Genomic DNA, 17,119 nt, shown 5'->3' with positions numbered 1-17,119 from the left:
CCATGGCTAAATAGCATAGGTATCAGGCGCATTTTTCATAGTACATGATAATCACTATGGGTTCAACATAATTCAATAGGTTTGGCTCAAGTTAATTTTATATGTATAAATGATTTATTCAAACTCAATAGACAAAAAAATTATGATTCAGAATTTCATAAATTAGAAATTTTGGATTCTAGTTTGTATTGTAAAGCTTTTGTGCCTGCTTTATATTTTAAAAGTAAAGAAAAGACCAAAAATCAAGAGTTATTATTAATTTATGGCGGAATGGCCTGGGAGGTCATTGTACTTGACTCCGTTTGTAAGTTGGAACCTTGTACTTACGACTTTGCCAGCTGAATCCTTAAACTTATTGAAACACAATATTTTGAACCCCTTTCTCATCCGATGTGTGTGCGTATATTACACTTATTTTACATATGAAATTCCACGTATTTATTTAATGACACATATTGTTGTTGTTGTTGTTGTTATTAATATTATTATTATTATCATTAGTACTATTATTATTATTATTTTAATGACTCAAAAATTAAATATTTAAAAATATTTTTTTTAAATGCATCTCTCTCTCTCTCTCATTGTACTCGTTTCCCCTATTCCCACTTCATCTTCTTGTTCTCATACCGTAACCCTCACCCATAAATAAAAAAAACCACCATTTTTTATCTTCTTCACACCTAAAAATTTTCTCAATCACAAAAATTTATTAGTCATTGTAATGTAATAGATTGTAGTTAACCCTTGCACATGCTTTAGAGTTCTATTTATTTTAATTTGGTAAAAAGAGATATGAAGAAAACTTCAAGTTGAAAAAAAAATGTGTATGAGTAAATTCAAGCAATAGATTTAAAAAAATTAAGTATATAAAAATGGTGAATGATATATTTTCTAGCAAAAGCTTTTTTTGAATCTTTTTTTATGATTATGAAGATGGGTGTAGTGTCCGTCAAAGAAGAAGAAAAAGGAAGGGGTGGGGTGGCGGGGCTGGGGCGGGGGCTGAGGCTGAAGAAGAAGAAGAGAGAAAGGATGGGGGTGGGGTGGGGGCTTGGGCTGAAGAAGAAGAAGAAGAGAGGAGGAGTGGCGGTGGGCTGGGTGGGATCTGGTTAAAGGAGGAGATTTTGAGATTATTTTAAAAAAAAAAAAAACTATTATTATTATTATTATTATTCTTATTATTTTTATTATTATTATTATGATTTTGTCTTATAATTTGAGAGTTTTTTAAAAAAAATATTTCATTCAATTGATTCAAAATGCGACACACTTGTCCAATTCAGTCATTTTAATGTCGCATAAGCTCGATCAATAGTTAGAGGGTTTAAAAAAAAAGTTTCATCTAGTTTAAGTGTTCATTTGACAAAGTAATGAGTAGGAGTGTTCAACTACAAACAAAATCAAATACAAGAGTCTCCCAGATCATTCGGCCTTATTTTATTAAAACTTACCGTTTAATGATATGAATGTAGATTTCTTACCCAATGTATATTTAAAGAGTATTGTGATTTTCTTTTATTAGGGGAAAATAAAGTATTGTAATGATTGTATTTATATATAATGGAGATAGGAGGAATGGAATGGACAAGATTCTAACTTTGGACGCAATTGTCCCGATAACATGCATTTAGAAGCGTCACCCGAGAAATGCGGCTACTTGCCTGTTTAAATTTCGATCACATAATATTTAAATATTCTGGAGAAAAAAATTATATTATATCATATATTCATTTAAAATGATTTCTCCACCACTTAGAATTTTAAGGATAACGATTTCTTTCTTTTCTTTTCATTTAGCTTCAGACTATATTTACTTTGTTACATTCTTTTTTTTTCTTGGAAAAAGTTGCTCTTATATAAGTCTAGCACTGTATCCGTTAACTTTGAAAAATATCATGTATATAAATGTATATCTATCTTTTGAGAAACTGATAGAAATTAGGATATAATTAACCGTATACCCATGAAATGCATAAAAATACCATTGTGCTATTGATACAAACTAGAGAATTCACCCGTCAAACTTAGGTTCGAATCGAATTCAGCTAGATTGATTATTTTACTATTTTTATTTTAAGTTATCTTAGAGCTCATATTTGAGCTAAAATAAATATTAGTGCACCTAAAATCTTCAAATCCTTGGTTCACATCTGATTGTGAGCCTACACGTTTGTTTAAGCATACGCATCATCTCTTATACAATCTCAAACTGAAAAAGAACTGTCCAGAAAGAAAACTGAGTAAAAGTTTGTACGTATCTTTTTGTCATATTTTCTAATAATAAAATTAGTTCTTAATTTCCATGGTTTAATTCATCATTTACAAAGTCAAATAAATTTCATTTGATATCATATGTTTAATTAGAGATTGAAAATTAATATTTGAGATGCCAATAATAGTAAATAATATAAAATTTATCTCGAAACATTTCTACTGTATAATAAACTTTTGTACATTCAAAGGTTTGACAAAAGGTTCCATATATTTTTAAAATTAATATGAGGGAAGAGTTTACAAAAAAAATTTGGAGTCAATTTTACGAATGGTCATCTTATTTTATCCCCTATAAGGCTATTACAAAGGCCAGAGGCCGTTAATCAATTTCCCAACCCATGTACTCTGTTTTTATTTATGTGATATAGTTTGATTTGATATAAAAAAAATTAAAAACAAATATTTTTAAAATTTATGATTTAAAATTAATAATTATAAATGTTGGTTTGCACGTTGTAAAATCATTTTATTAAGAAAAATACAGTAATAGTAATAGTAATTATAATTATTATATTCGAGACCATGTTCATTGACTGGAGAGGGAATTGTTATTATTATAATAATTTATTATAATTATTATTATTATATTTCTCTTAAAAAATATTTTTTAAAAAGAAATATTTGTAAAATTTGTGGTTTAAAATTACTAATTATAAATATTGGTCTGTCCGCTATAAAATCATTTTAGTAAGAGAAATATTATAATAATAATAATTATTATTATTATTATAATAATAATAAATTATTACTATTATATTCGAGACCATGTTCATTGACTAGAGAGGGAACTTTTTTTAAAAAAAAAAGAATTATTTATTAAAATGCTTCTGACCTATAATTAATTCAGCTTTAAAATAGTCTAAGAGAATAATAACTCTCATTATGAATAAATATATAGTTGAAAATTGGGTAATAGATTAAGGTACATTCGAACAATTTTGTCAAATCGTTTATCATCACATTAAAGTAACTAAACTATGTGTGAGATGCTAAAAACTAGAAAGAGAAAGAGTTTAGGAAAAAAAAAAAATTGTAGGGTAAATATGTTTAGAAGAGAGAGAACATAAGTTAAAATATGATATATAAAAAAAAAAAAGAAAAAAAAGAGTGGCATTGATTTGATCCGCATGATGAATGACACATTGAAGAAAATGAATCAGCTCAAATCCCTAATTGATTAATATAATAAATTAACACTTAGTAGTTGTTTTAAAACTCTCTTTTTCTATCCCCACTTGTTGCGTATAGAAATAAACACTTTTATGTGAAAAGTCAGCGACCTCCTTTTTCCTTTTCTCTCATACTAACCATCAAACCCATTTTTTCTCTCTCTATCTTTTGCTTTCTTCCAAAGAAGAAGATTTTAGAGGAAATCAAAGATATTTGTTTCAATATTCTCTCATATTTTGCTTCTTTGGCCTTTTAAGTGCATGTTGTTTACGTCTGTTTGGTGCAAAACATACCAAACTAATTAATAGACTATCAAAGTCAAATCAACAATCTGCTTGGTGCTGAAAGAGAGATTTGTATATAGGTAAGACATGTGCAGCTAGGCCGCAAAAAAGTGATGGAGAATAATAATTATCAAGGTGATTTAGCTGATATATTCCGAGGTGGAAATAATACCACTTCCGGTGAGTCATCATCAACTAATAATACTGTTATTCCTATTCCTACTCCTATTTCTGAAGGATGGCAGTTTCCTTATTCGGCTTCTTCTCAAATTGAACAACCAACATCTGTTCAAGATTTTGGAGATCCGTTTTGTAACTTGAGAGATCCGCTCTTCCATGATCTTGATATGTTGCAGGCCGCAGCTAGTGAAGATAATAATAATAATAATAACAACGAGAGCACTAATAGTGTTTTCGGAGATTCGTCTCCTTCGATGAGAAAACGAGGTAATATGTTTTCAAGGATGCTTCAGATCTCTCCTACAAACAAGTTGGCTATGTCAGCGTGTGTTGTACAAAATAATGTTATTGGTAATCATGATGATATTAATTCATCTAAAACTTGCTTAATGGAAAACTCTGCCTTACAGATCTCATCTCCGAGAAATACGGGTATCAAAAGAAGGTGAGTAAATTCTTCTACATTACTATACTATACACTTGAATTGAAAATTCGTATATTTTATGTAATACCATAAGACAACATGGTTGATGCCTAGTTTTAAGAGATTTTTATGAGAGTTGCATTTTTTTTTATATGAACAAGGAGAAAAAAGATAGAAAACTAATTATGTACGCAAATAGTATATTAATTTAGCTTTTACTGAACTAATTTCAACAATATAATTGAAGAAAAGTAAAAGATTATATTTGCATGAAATCCGGATGATATTTTTTTTTCAATCAAAGTAGACAGAATTACTTGTTCAGTCATAAGACTTAACTTTCAACTTATTTATCTCTTTTTAATTTGTGGCCATCATTTTCAGCTTCTAAATGGAAAAGAAGTATTTTCCATGATTACTTCTTGTGAAAAAGCACAAGTAGAATAGAAAACAAAATAAATTGCAAATCGATCTTGGTTTAATTTCTTCTAAAATTTGACATGTTTAGGTCTCACGCACCTCACGCCTAACCCTTTAAAATTTTGAGTCAACGGTTGCCATGTTGTTGTTGAATTGAAAAGATAAGCTAAATAAAATTCATTATTAAAATTGCAGCAATAGATTGTGAATGATCGATTCAGGAACTTAACATAACATATAGATTCCAGTTAGCAGCAGTTTGACAATTAATGATAAAAACACTAATTAATGAAGGATTATGATACAATATTACACTAATTGTTGATATGGATCGGAGCTTGCACATGTGCTTACAAGTTCATGAGCAAAAATGAATAGCTATCATGTATGTGTTATTAAATATTATCAGAATAAATAATTTATGTTTTTAACTTTGTTTTTGTAGAATTTAGAAGGGAAAAAAGTCTGAAATATATTCGAACTTTGACTGAAATTGTTGTAACAATTCCAAATTTTGGGCAGAACCTTTTACCCCTCAACTATTTAATAGTGTATTTTAAAGGTATATATGTGCCCACGTGGACATATTATGTATTAGGGTTTATTAATTTGCAGAAAGAGTCAGGCGAAAAAAGTGGTGTGTATACCAGCAGCAGCACCAGCAAACAGCCGGCAAGGGGGAGAAGTAGTTCCATCTGATTTATGGGCTTGGAGAAAGTATGGTCAGAAGCCAATCAAAGGCTCCCCTTACCCAAGGTCACTCACTCACTATATATTTTCTGCACTCTCAACCTTTTAACTACAACTTCTTCATGGAAAATTAATTAAGAGATACTATCTTCATGTGATAAATTCAATTGTTATGCTCAAAAACATTTTGGACATAATACATACATGTTGCACTTTAAATTTTGGCTTTAACTGATATTTAGGTGAGCACAAATAAATACTTATACTTGTACAAAGTTGAACAAGTAAACACACGTGTTTTTACGCATGAGACACATTTGAACTGATTTATAGAGTATACTCTATGTAAAACACGTGTATCTACTTATTTAGTTTTATATAAATTTTAATGTTTATTTGAGCACACCCAAAATGAAAGGATATAAATATGACAAATATGTACGCAAGTATACTTGTTCCCCTTCAAAATAGAAAATTGGACCAATTTACCGAGAAAAAATAAAGTAGTACTAATATTTAACTTTTGCATTTTCATGTTGTTAAAATAAAATAATATGCAGGGGTTACTATAGGTGCAGTAGTTCCAAAGGATGTTCAGCAAGGAAACAAGTGGAAAGGAGCAGGACAGACCCAAACATGTTAGTGATCACCTACACGTCAGAACATAACCATCCATGGCCAACTCAAAGAAATGCCCTTGCTGGATCAACAAGGTCTCAGCCTAATAATTCCAAACACACCAACAATACTATTATACCAAATAATCCTCAATCCCAAACCGATACAGATGAACAAAAGGAGACCACCAATAACATTTCGGCGTACCCAAAAGTAAAAGAAGAGGTGGCTGAAGAAGATGTGCGCCATAATCACCAACTAGTGGAAATGCGCGATGATGAGGAGTTTTCTAAAGACAGTTATCAGCCAATAATGTTACCAGACTCATCAAACCAGTGTCATGAGGATTTCTTTGCAGATTTGGTTGAACTCGAAGCTGACCCTCTAAACCTTTTGTTTGCCAAAACTCTCTCAGGAGATATCAATGAATTGGGACAGAAGAAGGACATTGAATCATTCAACATGTACGATTGGAGCAAAGACGGTAACACCACCACCAGCAACAACAACAATCCCGACACATAATAACAAGATTTCTACAAACGAAAAAACAATCCAATTAAATTCCGCTTGGTACATATGCTAAGTTTCTTAGGTGAGAATTAATTTTCTTCAAGCATCAGCCAAGTAAGGAGGGTTTAATTATTCTCTTGGCCATAATTTTCCTTTTTTTTTTTCTTTTTTTGGGTTGGTTGTTTTATTTGGTTCAATATTGCTACATACTGTACAAGTACTCTTTTGATAATCTTATCTTCTGACACCAACAACGGTTGTGGTAGAGTGGTAAGTATTCATTTATTCTTAACTAGAAAGTCTCAAATTCAAGTTCATTTGGATATAAAGTCATCTTTGTTAGAAAGCATTTTACTGCCATGTAAAACTTCCGGGAGCGAGAATCCGAATTACCGAACACCGGATTGAAAACAAAAAAATCTTGTCTTCTGACTTAGTAGAACAGTGAAGAGATTAAATAAAAAAAAGAGGGGGTAAAGGAGTGCTGGTTGATTGGGAGCAGGGCCCAGTGCCATTCCTTTTGGGAATATTAGTGGATGGGACAGAAAGGTGAGGAACAGAAGGTTTGAACAGTTAAAAGCTAACAAGTACATCCATCAGATCAGATATGACCAGATATAGCTCATAAAGACTCCCATTTTTTCAGTGGGAAAAATAATTGAACTCTTCACTCATTCTTTTTTACAGTTTATTTTATTTATTTAACAAAAGAAGGGAAATTAGTGGAACTTAAACTCATGTATTTTGACAAGACAAAAGCGTTTAAGGTGGTTTCTTCCAGATGTGCTGTCCAAATGCAAGCTTTTAGGTTCCTCAGCTTTCTGATTGTTAATTCCAATATTGTTACAATTATGTCTGGCTTGGTTATTGTATCATGTTTAAATTAAAAGGTCTTCCTTTTTCACTTTTACCTATCGATTAGTTCGGTTCGATTTTAAAGTTCATCGATTTAATTTATTGGTTATTGATTTGTAGACATGCTAAACTGTTAAGAACCATTAAGATATTGATTTATGGATTACCGATTTATTGGTTATTGATCATTATCGATTTAACCGTTAAGATATGACACAAAAATAAATAATTAGAAATCTCTTTAAAGCATGGTGACAAACCAAATAAACTCCACACATGAGTTGATAGATTGTATCTTTCTCAAAAACAAAATTAACACATTGTGGAATAACCGAAAGTTTGAAATTGATAGAAATAAAAATATGAAACTAAATCCTAAGTCAAGGACTTTATATATCGAATGGTATAAATGTAATTATTAATTTACTATCGGGTTATCGGTTAACCCTTTAAGAAAAAATCTCAAACCGTCAAAAATTGATAACCTGATAATAAAAAAAAATCAAAACCGTTAAATCAATAAAAAAGTATCAATTTGGATTATCGATTTCGGTTCAATTTTGAACGGCCCTATTTTACTGAAATACATTTACAATAACTCTGGACATGTCTAGATTATCTGTTATTTATGCCCAATCTTACGCTTAATTCAAAAATTAAATGTCAAATCCATCGATAATTATTTTAAGTCAACATAATTTTTTATTTAGACACTTTAAATAAACTTGTATTTTTTTAATCACCCGTAATAACCCTTCACTTTATTATTTGACACAATCTTCACATTCTCGGAATAATGTAAAGTATGTATTGGCAAGCGCTCTACGTGAAATAATGGTTGAATTCGTATTAACACATAAAATTGTTATATATATATATATATATATATATATGAAATCAATTTTTTTAAAACTTGTTTTTATTACCATATGATGACGTGACCATCATTTGATTATGGTTCTTATCTTGGCAAGTAGGACACTCGCTTTTCGGTGTGAGAGTAATACAACTCCATGTTATAGCTCATATGAATTTTGTTGGTTAACGGTATCTCCCACAAACATTTATGATTTCCTAAAAAGCTTATGATTTATACCTATGTTATGATATGACTTAAGGAAGAATGCATGACCTTGTATTATGTTTTATGGAAATATATGGTTAGTTTTATGTTATGTTTACTTGGTCATTGCATTATCATGTTTTCAGACTTATCATGTTCTTATGTTATGATCATGCACCTTTTCCCATTCATAGTACTTTTCGAGTGTTGACCGCATACCTTATTGTGCCAATATTGTTTTATAATATAGGTATTGACACTCCATATCAGGCTCGTAATTAGAACATAATCTTATCAGTGTTGCTCAATCTTGGTGAGTCCTCATGGTTTGAAGACATACAACTTATGTTACTTTCATGTCACTTAGTATTTACTTCAGTTTCAGATGTTAGAGTGAGCTAGGGATTGTCCTAGCGACTCATTTATGTAGTATATGCTTGTTGTCAGATATAGTACTTCTACATTATGGTTTTTGTACTCTAATTCAGTATTATATTGAGATTATCTTTTGAGACTACGATTCCGCTTCTCTCTTTATTTCAGTTATGTTGATTATCTTAGTGTCATGCTATGTCAGGTGGTTTTCTTGGGGTCTCTCGAGAATCTAGGTATTATTTCATGTCTAGGGGTAGTCTTAGGTCGTGAAATTTTGGTATCTAGAGCTTTAAGTTTAAGTGTCTTAGGGTGTCTAACAAGCCACATTTAGTATAGTCTTGTTCATGAGTGTGAAGCGCACCAAATTTATAAATAGGAGTCTATGAGATGTTTAAGAAACTTCACTTCTTTCAATACTCCTAAGTAGTGTAATAGAGCTGAACTCTATAAGGTTTCCTTCTAACTCATATTCTATGTGTTTTAGAACGATGCCTCAAAGAAGAGCTCTGCTGAGAAGGAGCTTGAATGTGGAACAAGAAGCTCCACAAGCTCTAGTTGATCCTTTGGGCTAGAGATTCACTCATGCTGAGTTTTGGGACGTTTTCCAAGTGCTTGCCCAAGCCATCATTGCTCAAGCTAACGGTGAGGTTATAGCTCCCGTGAACCCAAATGTGGGTACGACGGCGACTAAGATTCGAGACTTCACAAGGATGAATCCTCCAAAATTCCATATGGTTCTAAGGTAGATGAGTACCCATAAGAGTTTATTGAGGGGATTCAAAAGATTGTTGAGATTATGAGTGTTACTCCAGCTAAGAGTGTAGACTAGGGTGCTCACTAATTAAAAGGTGTTTCTCAAATTTGGTTCAAGCAATGGAAGGAAGAAAGGGTTGTTTAAGTGGGTCCTTTGGATAGGGTCAAGTTTAAATGTGTTTTTATAGATCGATTCTTCCCTTTTGAGATGAAAGAGGTCAAGGTACAAGAGTTCATTAACTTGAGGCAAGGTAATATAAGTGTGAGAGAGTATTTCTTGATATTCACTCAACTCTCCAAGTATGCTCCGACTATGGTTGTCGACTCTAGGGCCCGTATGAGCAAGTTTGTTTCCCGTGTCTCAGAGATGGTCATGGAAGAGTGTAGAACTTCCATATTTATCAAAGATATGAATATTTCTAGGTTGATGACTCATGCTCAAGAGATTGAGGTAGAGAAGCTTAAGAAGAGTGCTACGGAGTCTAGGAGGCCTCAGACCGACAATGTTGACTACTCTCATCAGAGATCTGATGGTGGTGGTCGTTATCAGTTCAAACAAAGGCCTGGTTCCATCTTCTAGTGATTTATTGGCTAAGTTCAACAAGGATAGAGTGCCCAGCCCTAAGTCTCACAGTAATACTTCTAGAGGACATTCATTCCCTACATGTGAGAAGTGTCGAAAGGTCATTCAGGAGATTGCTTAGTTGGTTTTGGTGCATACTTTTGATGTGGTAAAACTGGTCATAATTTGAGGGATTCCCCTTCGGCTGCTAGCAAGGATCGAGATGGTTGTCGAGAGACTCAACCTAGTTTTCTTCAGGTCGCTCGACTTAACACGATACTTTATATAGTTATGGGGGCAGACAGAGTCAGAACATGTTTTATGCTCTTTAGACTTGATAAGAGGTTTCCTCTAATGTGGTGATTGGTATGTTACAAGTTTTTCAGAATGATGTTTATGCCTTGTTAGAGCCAGGAGCAGCACATTCCTTCGTGACTCTTTATGTTGCTATGAAGTTTGATATCAGTCCTGAAATTCTATTAGAACCCTTCTGAGTCTATACTCATATTGGTGAATCAGCTTTGGCTAAATGAGTTTTTAGAATTTACCCGATCTCAATTTTTTGAAAAATCACCTCAGTTGATCTAGTAGGGTTAGACATGTTCACTTTCGATGTTATTCTTGGTATGGATCGACCTCATACTTGTTATGTCTTTATTTACCGTAAAACCTAAGTTGTTAGGTTCTAATTTCTGATTGAACCAGTTATAGAGTGGAAAGGTAGTAATTTAGTGCCTATGGTCATGCCTTAAGCAAGAAAGTTAATTTCTAAGAGTTAAATCTATCATCTACTACATGTTAGGAATATAGATTATGCAACCCCTGTTTTTGAGTCAGTTCTCATTGTGAATGCATTTTTGAAAGTGTTTCCAAATAATCTTTCTAGAGTTCCTCCCAAAAGGGAAATTAACTTTGAAATTGACCTTCTTCAGATACCAGCCTATCTTTATTCCTCTTTACAGAATGGCTCTAGTAGAACTTAAGGAGTTGAAGGATCAGTTAAAGGACTTCTTGATAAGAGCTTCACTAGACTTGGTATTTCTCCATGGGGTGCTATAGTTCTCTTTGTTCGAAAGAAAGATGGTTATCTCAGAATGTGCATTGATTATCGATAGTTGAAAAAGGTCACAATCAAGAATAAGTATTACATCTCAAGGATTGATGACTTCTTCGATTAGCTTAGGGTGCTAACTTTTTCTCCAAGATTGACCTCCGATCAGGTTATCATCAGCTTAGAGTGAGAGAATGGGACATTCTGAAGACAACCATTAAGATTCACTATGAATTTGTAGTTATGTATTTTAATTTGGACTAACAAATACTTTCATAATAGGGAAGCTCAGTCCCTGTTATGTAGGAACATATCTGATTTTGAGGTGTTTCGATGAGGTAGTTTATGAGTTGGATTTACCTTCAAATTTGGCATCGGTGTATAAGTGTTTTATGTTTCCTTGTTGAAGAAGTGTACTAGGGATCTGACTTCACTAATGCCATTAGAGAGTTTGGGTGTGAAAGAAAGTCTCTCTTATAAAGAGGTCTCAGTTGAGATTCTTGACCGTCATTTTCGTAAGTTAAGAAATAAAAAACTGCTTTTGTGAAAGTCCTTTAGAGGAATTAGTTAGTTATGGGTGCTACTTGGGAGGCTCAAACCAATATGATGTCCAAGTACCCCCATCTCTTTCCCTCCAATTTAGTTTCAATTTCAGACTTATAGCTTATAGGAGTCCGGTTAGGTTATTGTCTGACTATGATTGTGTATATTACATTGGATTGATAGTTAGTTACTTAAGTGCTTGGTTTTGACCTATCTTGGTACTCTTTTCATTCATTTGTAGTAATGTTAAATAGTAGTGTTATCGCATATCTTGCTTTGGTAAGTGGAATTCCATGGTAGGATCTTATCATGATTAGGTTGTTGGGCTTACACCTCCAGGTATGTTCCTTCGACTCAGTCTCTTACTCAATATATTTTATTGCTTCATTCTTACTACATATGTAATTATGATATATCTCCTCGTCAGATACTTGTGTTGTACTTTCCTTTTTTACCTGTTGTTCTTACTTTCTTTGTCTTTGGAGCTCACTCGGTCTGTGCCTACTGAATATCACTTTTTAGTACTCATACACCACTTTTCACCCTACAGATCATAGTAAGAGTTCTCACTATTGATTTGGATCTCGTATGGAGTAGCTTTAGGGATTTGGAGACTGGCGTGAGCTTATGGAGTTCGGAGTTACCGATCTCCCTCTATGTTGGCTAGGGCTAGTTTTTATTTTGCTGTTGGATACAGTTCTATATTTATTGTGTTGGTTTTTAGAGTTACTGATGTCCCTCTATGTTGGCTAGTGCTAGTCTTTATTTTGCTTTTAGATACAGTTCTATATTTATTGTGTTTGTAAAACCTTGTACTCTTATTTGATTAGAAGCTCGACTACCGATTGAAGCCAGGTCTTGTGATTGTTTTCTTTATATATATGGACGACCAAGGGCATTTTCAAAAATATGTATCCATTTAAGGGCAAAATGGTAATTATGTCATTAGAGAGTTATGGCCGACTCAATATGAATTTTCTAGAAATGAAGAACTGTTTAGTTCCATGGTAAAGGTAAAAGAGTTCTTCTGGTTCCAGAAATATCATACTGAGAGTCGACTCAAAAAACTGCTCTCATCCTGTCATATGTTGCGATTTCAGGACAGTTTTCTCAATCTTTACCCTTTTTGGTTCTCAATCTCAAAACTTTCAAAATTTATTCTTTCAGCTCTCTTCCTTTTCACTGTTGGGTGTTCCAAATCAATTAAGATCCTCAGTAACATGTAAGGTAAGTATTCATGGCATTGGGTATATTCCTTCTTCCTCCTCGAATTTCATAGACCAAATTTCCCGTTTCACCGCTCATAACTATATAAATATGCTTATTTCTCTTTCTTCTTCTTACTATTGTTCGTTGCTTTCTTTATTAGAAGAGAATATAATTTGTAAAGAAAAATTGTCAATACTTTTTAGGATTCTTTTCTTCTTTTTCTTCTTCTTTTCTTAGATATTAGTAGTTAAAGGCCCTTGTTCTGTGGTTGTAGCTACATGTAATTGTTGAACATTGATTATTTTGAATTAATGATTGGCTATCGCTTAAATTACTTTTGTATTCTTGTTTTAGTATTTCATGCTTAATCACCATAGAAATAAATATGTTGTCTATTCTTGGACTTGTGAGACAAAGAGGTAGATAGATCAAAGAATACAAAGAGCTCAATCTCTCTTGCATATCACTTATTCAGATTTGTGTTCAGGATTGACACTCGGACAAACACCGAGCTTGGTTACTAAACAAGATGAAGTATCAATGCTCGCCAATTGAGTCTGTCTATCCCCGCTCAAGTTAAACAGTCAACTGGGGTAGGCGATTAGAGGTCGGGAGATCATGATCATAAAATCAACCCTGTAAATCAGTAATTTGATAACCATAATTAGTTCATTACATGAGATGTGATACATGAAACCCTATGCATATTGCAGTTCTGGAATTGTCCCAAACATAGTAAGTTAATTTTATTATTCCATTCTTACATTCTTAGAAGTTAAATATAAATTAAACTCTTTTGACACACCTGAATAAATAATTAGACTAGTATATATAATTTAGTAAAATTGTTAATCAACATGTTTTTTGGATTCGATAATCGAGCTCTTTTAGAGGCACCATATTACTTGCGCAACCACATACACTTGTGTGTGCAATTGGGAGCAACAATCATCCCCCAAATCCAACGGAACTCTCAAAATTCCTATCCGATCATCCGAACCTCAAATGTTGACCAAAGTCAATCCAAAGGCTAAATTTCCATAATTTTCCAACTTAGGACCTCAAATCCTCAAAAAAGACTCCGAATCTAAAATCGATAACTTTCACTCATCAGATTCCGCATTCTGGGACTGATGGAATCGACGAAATTCTCTTCCGACCCTTGAAATTCTAAAAGACACCGCAAACCACTTTCTTAACAATATTAGCCTTACAAACTCAAAACTTATAAAATTCACAATTTTAAACAAGATGTTCGAAATCAACTTTCAAATCTCAATCAAAAACTACTCTGGGTCAAGATCAAGAGGGGAAAAGTGGTAAATTTACAAGACTTTCCAAAAATAATCGAGCGGGTCATTGCACAACTATTCCACTTCGACAAGTTCTTTTCCAAGAAAAAATATTTTAGCGGTAAAAAAATCGAATAATAATTTGAAGAACTATAATTCTTTCTTCCTTGTGATAGTTTGTACAAAATGTCTATTATAGTTTGCTCAAACTCCTAGTGTGAACGAAATTTGACAGTAATTCTAGCTTCTCCTCCATTTGAAACACCACTAAGACTCATAAAAATCCTATCAATTTATGCCACATGTTAGGATGCAATTCTTGACAATATTATTAAAAGATAAATGAAAAAAACTAATCAAAACCTTAATAAGACAAAACTACGGTTTTATTTACTCTCCAAAAGTATATTTTTGGACTCTATTAGTGGTTAATCTTTTTGTGATGACCATAGTCAATTAAAAAAAGTAGAAGACCAATTCAAAATGACCAATCCAACAAGATTAAATTATTAGAGAGGATTACAACAAGATCAATTTGACCTACATGAAGACAAATAAGAATTAAATTAAGACGTTAGACCCAATTATACTCCAAGTTTTAATTAACTATATATATGTTGATACCACAATTATTTGTTTAGCTAACCTCCTACATATACTCCACGTGGTTTTACTAATTCACTTGGTTGACTCTTCATTTCTCATTAATCTTTGTTCTTAGAAGTACTTATGAAATGGTAAGGTATGATATTAAAAATTATTTTTCTTAACTTCAAATTATTTATAATAAAAAATTATGATTTTAATTATTCAAAAAGTAATTTAGTTATATCATATTTAACATCTTATTTAATTTACACAAAGATTTTCAAGAAAATCAAAGGCAATTTCAAAGATGACATTAAATAAGATTTAACTGTACTGATACTATTTTATCGTTTAAATTTATAAATACTTGTTAGTTCTAATACAATGTATGATTATATTATAAGTTTCTAAATATCTATGTAGACAATAAAATTTGTGTCGAGATAATAATAATCAAGAACGGAAAATAATCGCAACAATCGTTTTATTGATTTAAAATGCGAGTGTTACAATCTCTATGATTCCTCTGAATTTGCTTTTTCAAATATAATTCAAGGGACTCTTGAGCTTGATCTTGAGTTTATCTTGAACTTGAACTTGAATTTGATATTGATCTTGAACTTTATCTTGATCTTGATCTTGAACTTTATCTTGAACTTGATCTTGATCTTGAATTTGAACTTTATCTTGATCTTGACTTGAACTTGAACTTTATCTTGATCTGGACTACTAGTTGATTTCAAGGGCTTCAAGCTTGATCTTGAATCTGGTGGTCTTGATCTTGATCGTTCTTGAACTTGAACTTTATCTTGACTTCTAGTTGAATCCAAGGGCTTCGAGCTTGATCTTGAATCTAGCGGTCTTGATCTTGATCGTTCTTGAACTTGAACTTTATCTTGATCTTGACTTCTAGTTGAATCTAAGGGCTTCGAGCTTGATCTTGAATCCGGCAGTCTTGATCTTGATCGTTCTTGAACTTGAACTTTATATTGATCTTGATTTCTTGTTGAATTCAAGGACTTAGAGCTTGATCTTGAATCCGGCGGTCCTGATCTTGATCATTCTTGAACTTGAACGTTTGAAATCTTGAATTTTGAACTTGTAGAGAAATCTATGGTTTTTGATCCACGAGCTTTCTTTAGTTTCTTGTTAGAATTCTTGAACTTGTAGAGAAATCAGTGGCTTTTAATCCACGAGCTTTCTCTAGCTTCTGTTAGAATTCTTCGTCCTCTTTTCTGAATTATGAAGACCCCTATTTATAGTTTAAAAATAGAGGAGTTGTGATTGGAACAAGATTCCCTTCGGCCAATCATATTTAAGTGACATGACATATGGGATTTATGGAGCGGGCTTTAATTAAATCCATATTTATTGAATTTAAATAATTAACTCAATTATATTAATCCATAATATTTATTTGGACTAATATAGTTATGAATTTAATATAATCCGAATCATTTAATAAATTTTAAATGATTACAAATGCCCCCTTCTTCAAATATTGTTGAGATATTTTATCTTTCAAAGATTAGGCTTGAAGAATTTGAAAACTTCAACTTGCAAACTTGAAGAATTTGAAGACTTCAACTCGCGCACTCTTCAACTTGCAGACTTGAAGAATTTGAAGACTTCAACTTACATACTTGGAGATTTTGAAGACTTCATCTTGAAACAACTTTTATTCATAGGGTTTTTCCGCCCATCGAATTACCACCATTTGATGCAAGTCTGAAGTTTGATGAAAGATTACTCATAGATTTAACTTTCATGTGACAAATCAAGTGGGAACAAGTGGTTTTTGACACTCATGCAACTGAACTTAGAATATGGTTCTAAGCGCATACGTACCTCAGTGAAGAGGATCAAGTCACAACGTAATTCAGAGAGAGAGTGATTTTTTTTGTTTTTTTTGTTGTGCCGTACACAATTTATACTCTTGCGGGCCAGGAGTGACATGCAGTTTAGGCTCGTACCTTAAGGAGCATTTTAACTTGAAGATTTAGCTCAAATTTAAAGAGTTTTATGATATATCGTTTATGATCGTGTTTCAAGGAGCATTTTAACTTAAAGATTTAGCTCAAATTTAAAGAGTTTTATGATATACAATTTAGGTTTGTGTCTCAAGGAGCATTTCAATTTGAATATTTAACTCAAATTTGAAGAGCTTTGTGTCATACAGTTTAAGCTCCTGTTTTAAGGAGCATTTCAACTTAAAGATTTAGCTCAAATTTAAAGGGCTTTATGATATACAGTT

General features: G+C 32.3%; 1 protein-coding gene across 1 annotated transcript; it reads left to right on the top strand.

Moving 5' to 3' along the window:
• Positions 1–3,841: 3,841 nt before the first annotated feature.
• LOC125840842 (probable WRKY transcription factor 14) lies at positions 3,842–6,586 on the top strand. Its single transcript, XM_049519811.1, has 3 exons — positions 3,842–4,353; positions 5,369–5,509; positions 6,004–6,586. Exons 1-3 carry the CDS (start codon positions 3,842–3,844, stop codon positions 6,584–6,586), a joined length of 1,236 nt encoding a protein of 411 aa, XP_049375768.1.
• Positions 6,587–17,119: the final 10,533 nt, after the last annotated feature.

Source organism: Solanum verrucosum, unplaced genomic scaffold (assembly GCF_900185275.1).
Source record: "Solanum verrucosum unplaced genomic scaffold, falcon-dt-bn FXZP01000194.1, whole genome shotgun sequence".
Classification (NCBI taxonomy): Eukaryota; Viridiplantae; Streptophyta; class Magnoliopsida; order Solanales; family Solanaceae; genus Solanum; species Solanum verrucosum.
The sequence above is the reverse complement of the archived record's forward strand: the minus strand, read 5'-3'. Positions and strand labels throughout refer to the sequence as shown.

Coding starts and splice junctions, on each gene's coding strand:
- LOC125840842 (XM_049519811.1), top strand. CDS start 3,842: ATGGAGAATAATAATTATCAAGGTGATTTAGCTGATATATTCCGAGGT. Junction 4,354..5,368: donor AATACGGGTATCAAAAGAAG/GTGAGTAAATTC, acceptor ATTAATTTGCAG/AAAGAGTCAGGCGAAAAAAG. Junction 5,510..6,003: donor AAAGGCTCCCCTTACCCAAG/GTCACTCACTCA, acceptor AATAATATGCAG/GGGTTACTATAGGTGCAGTA.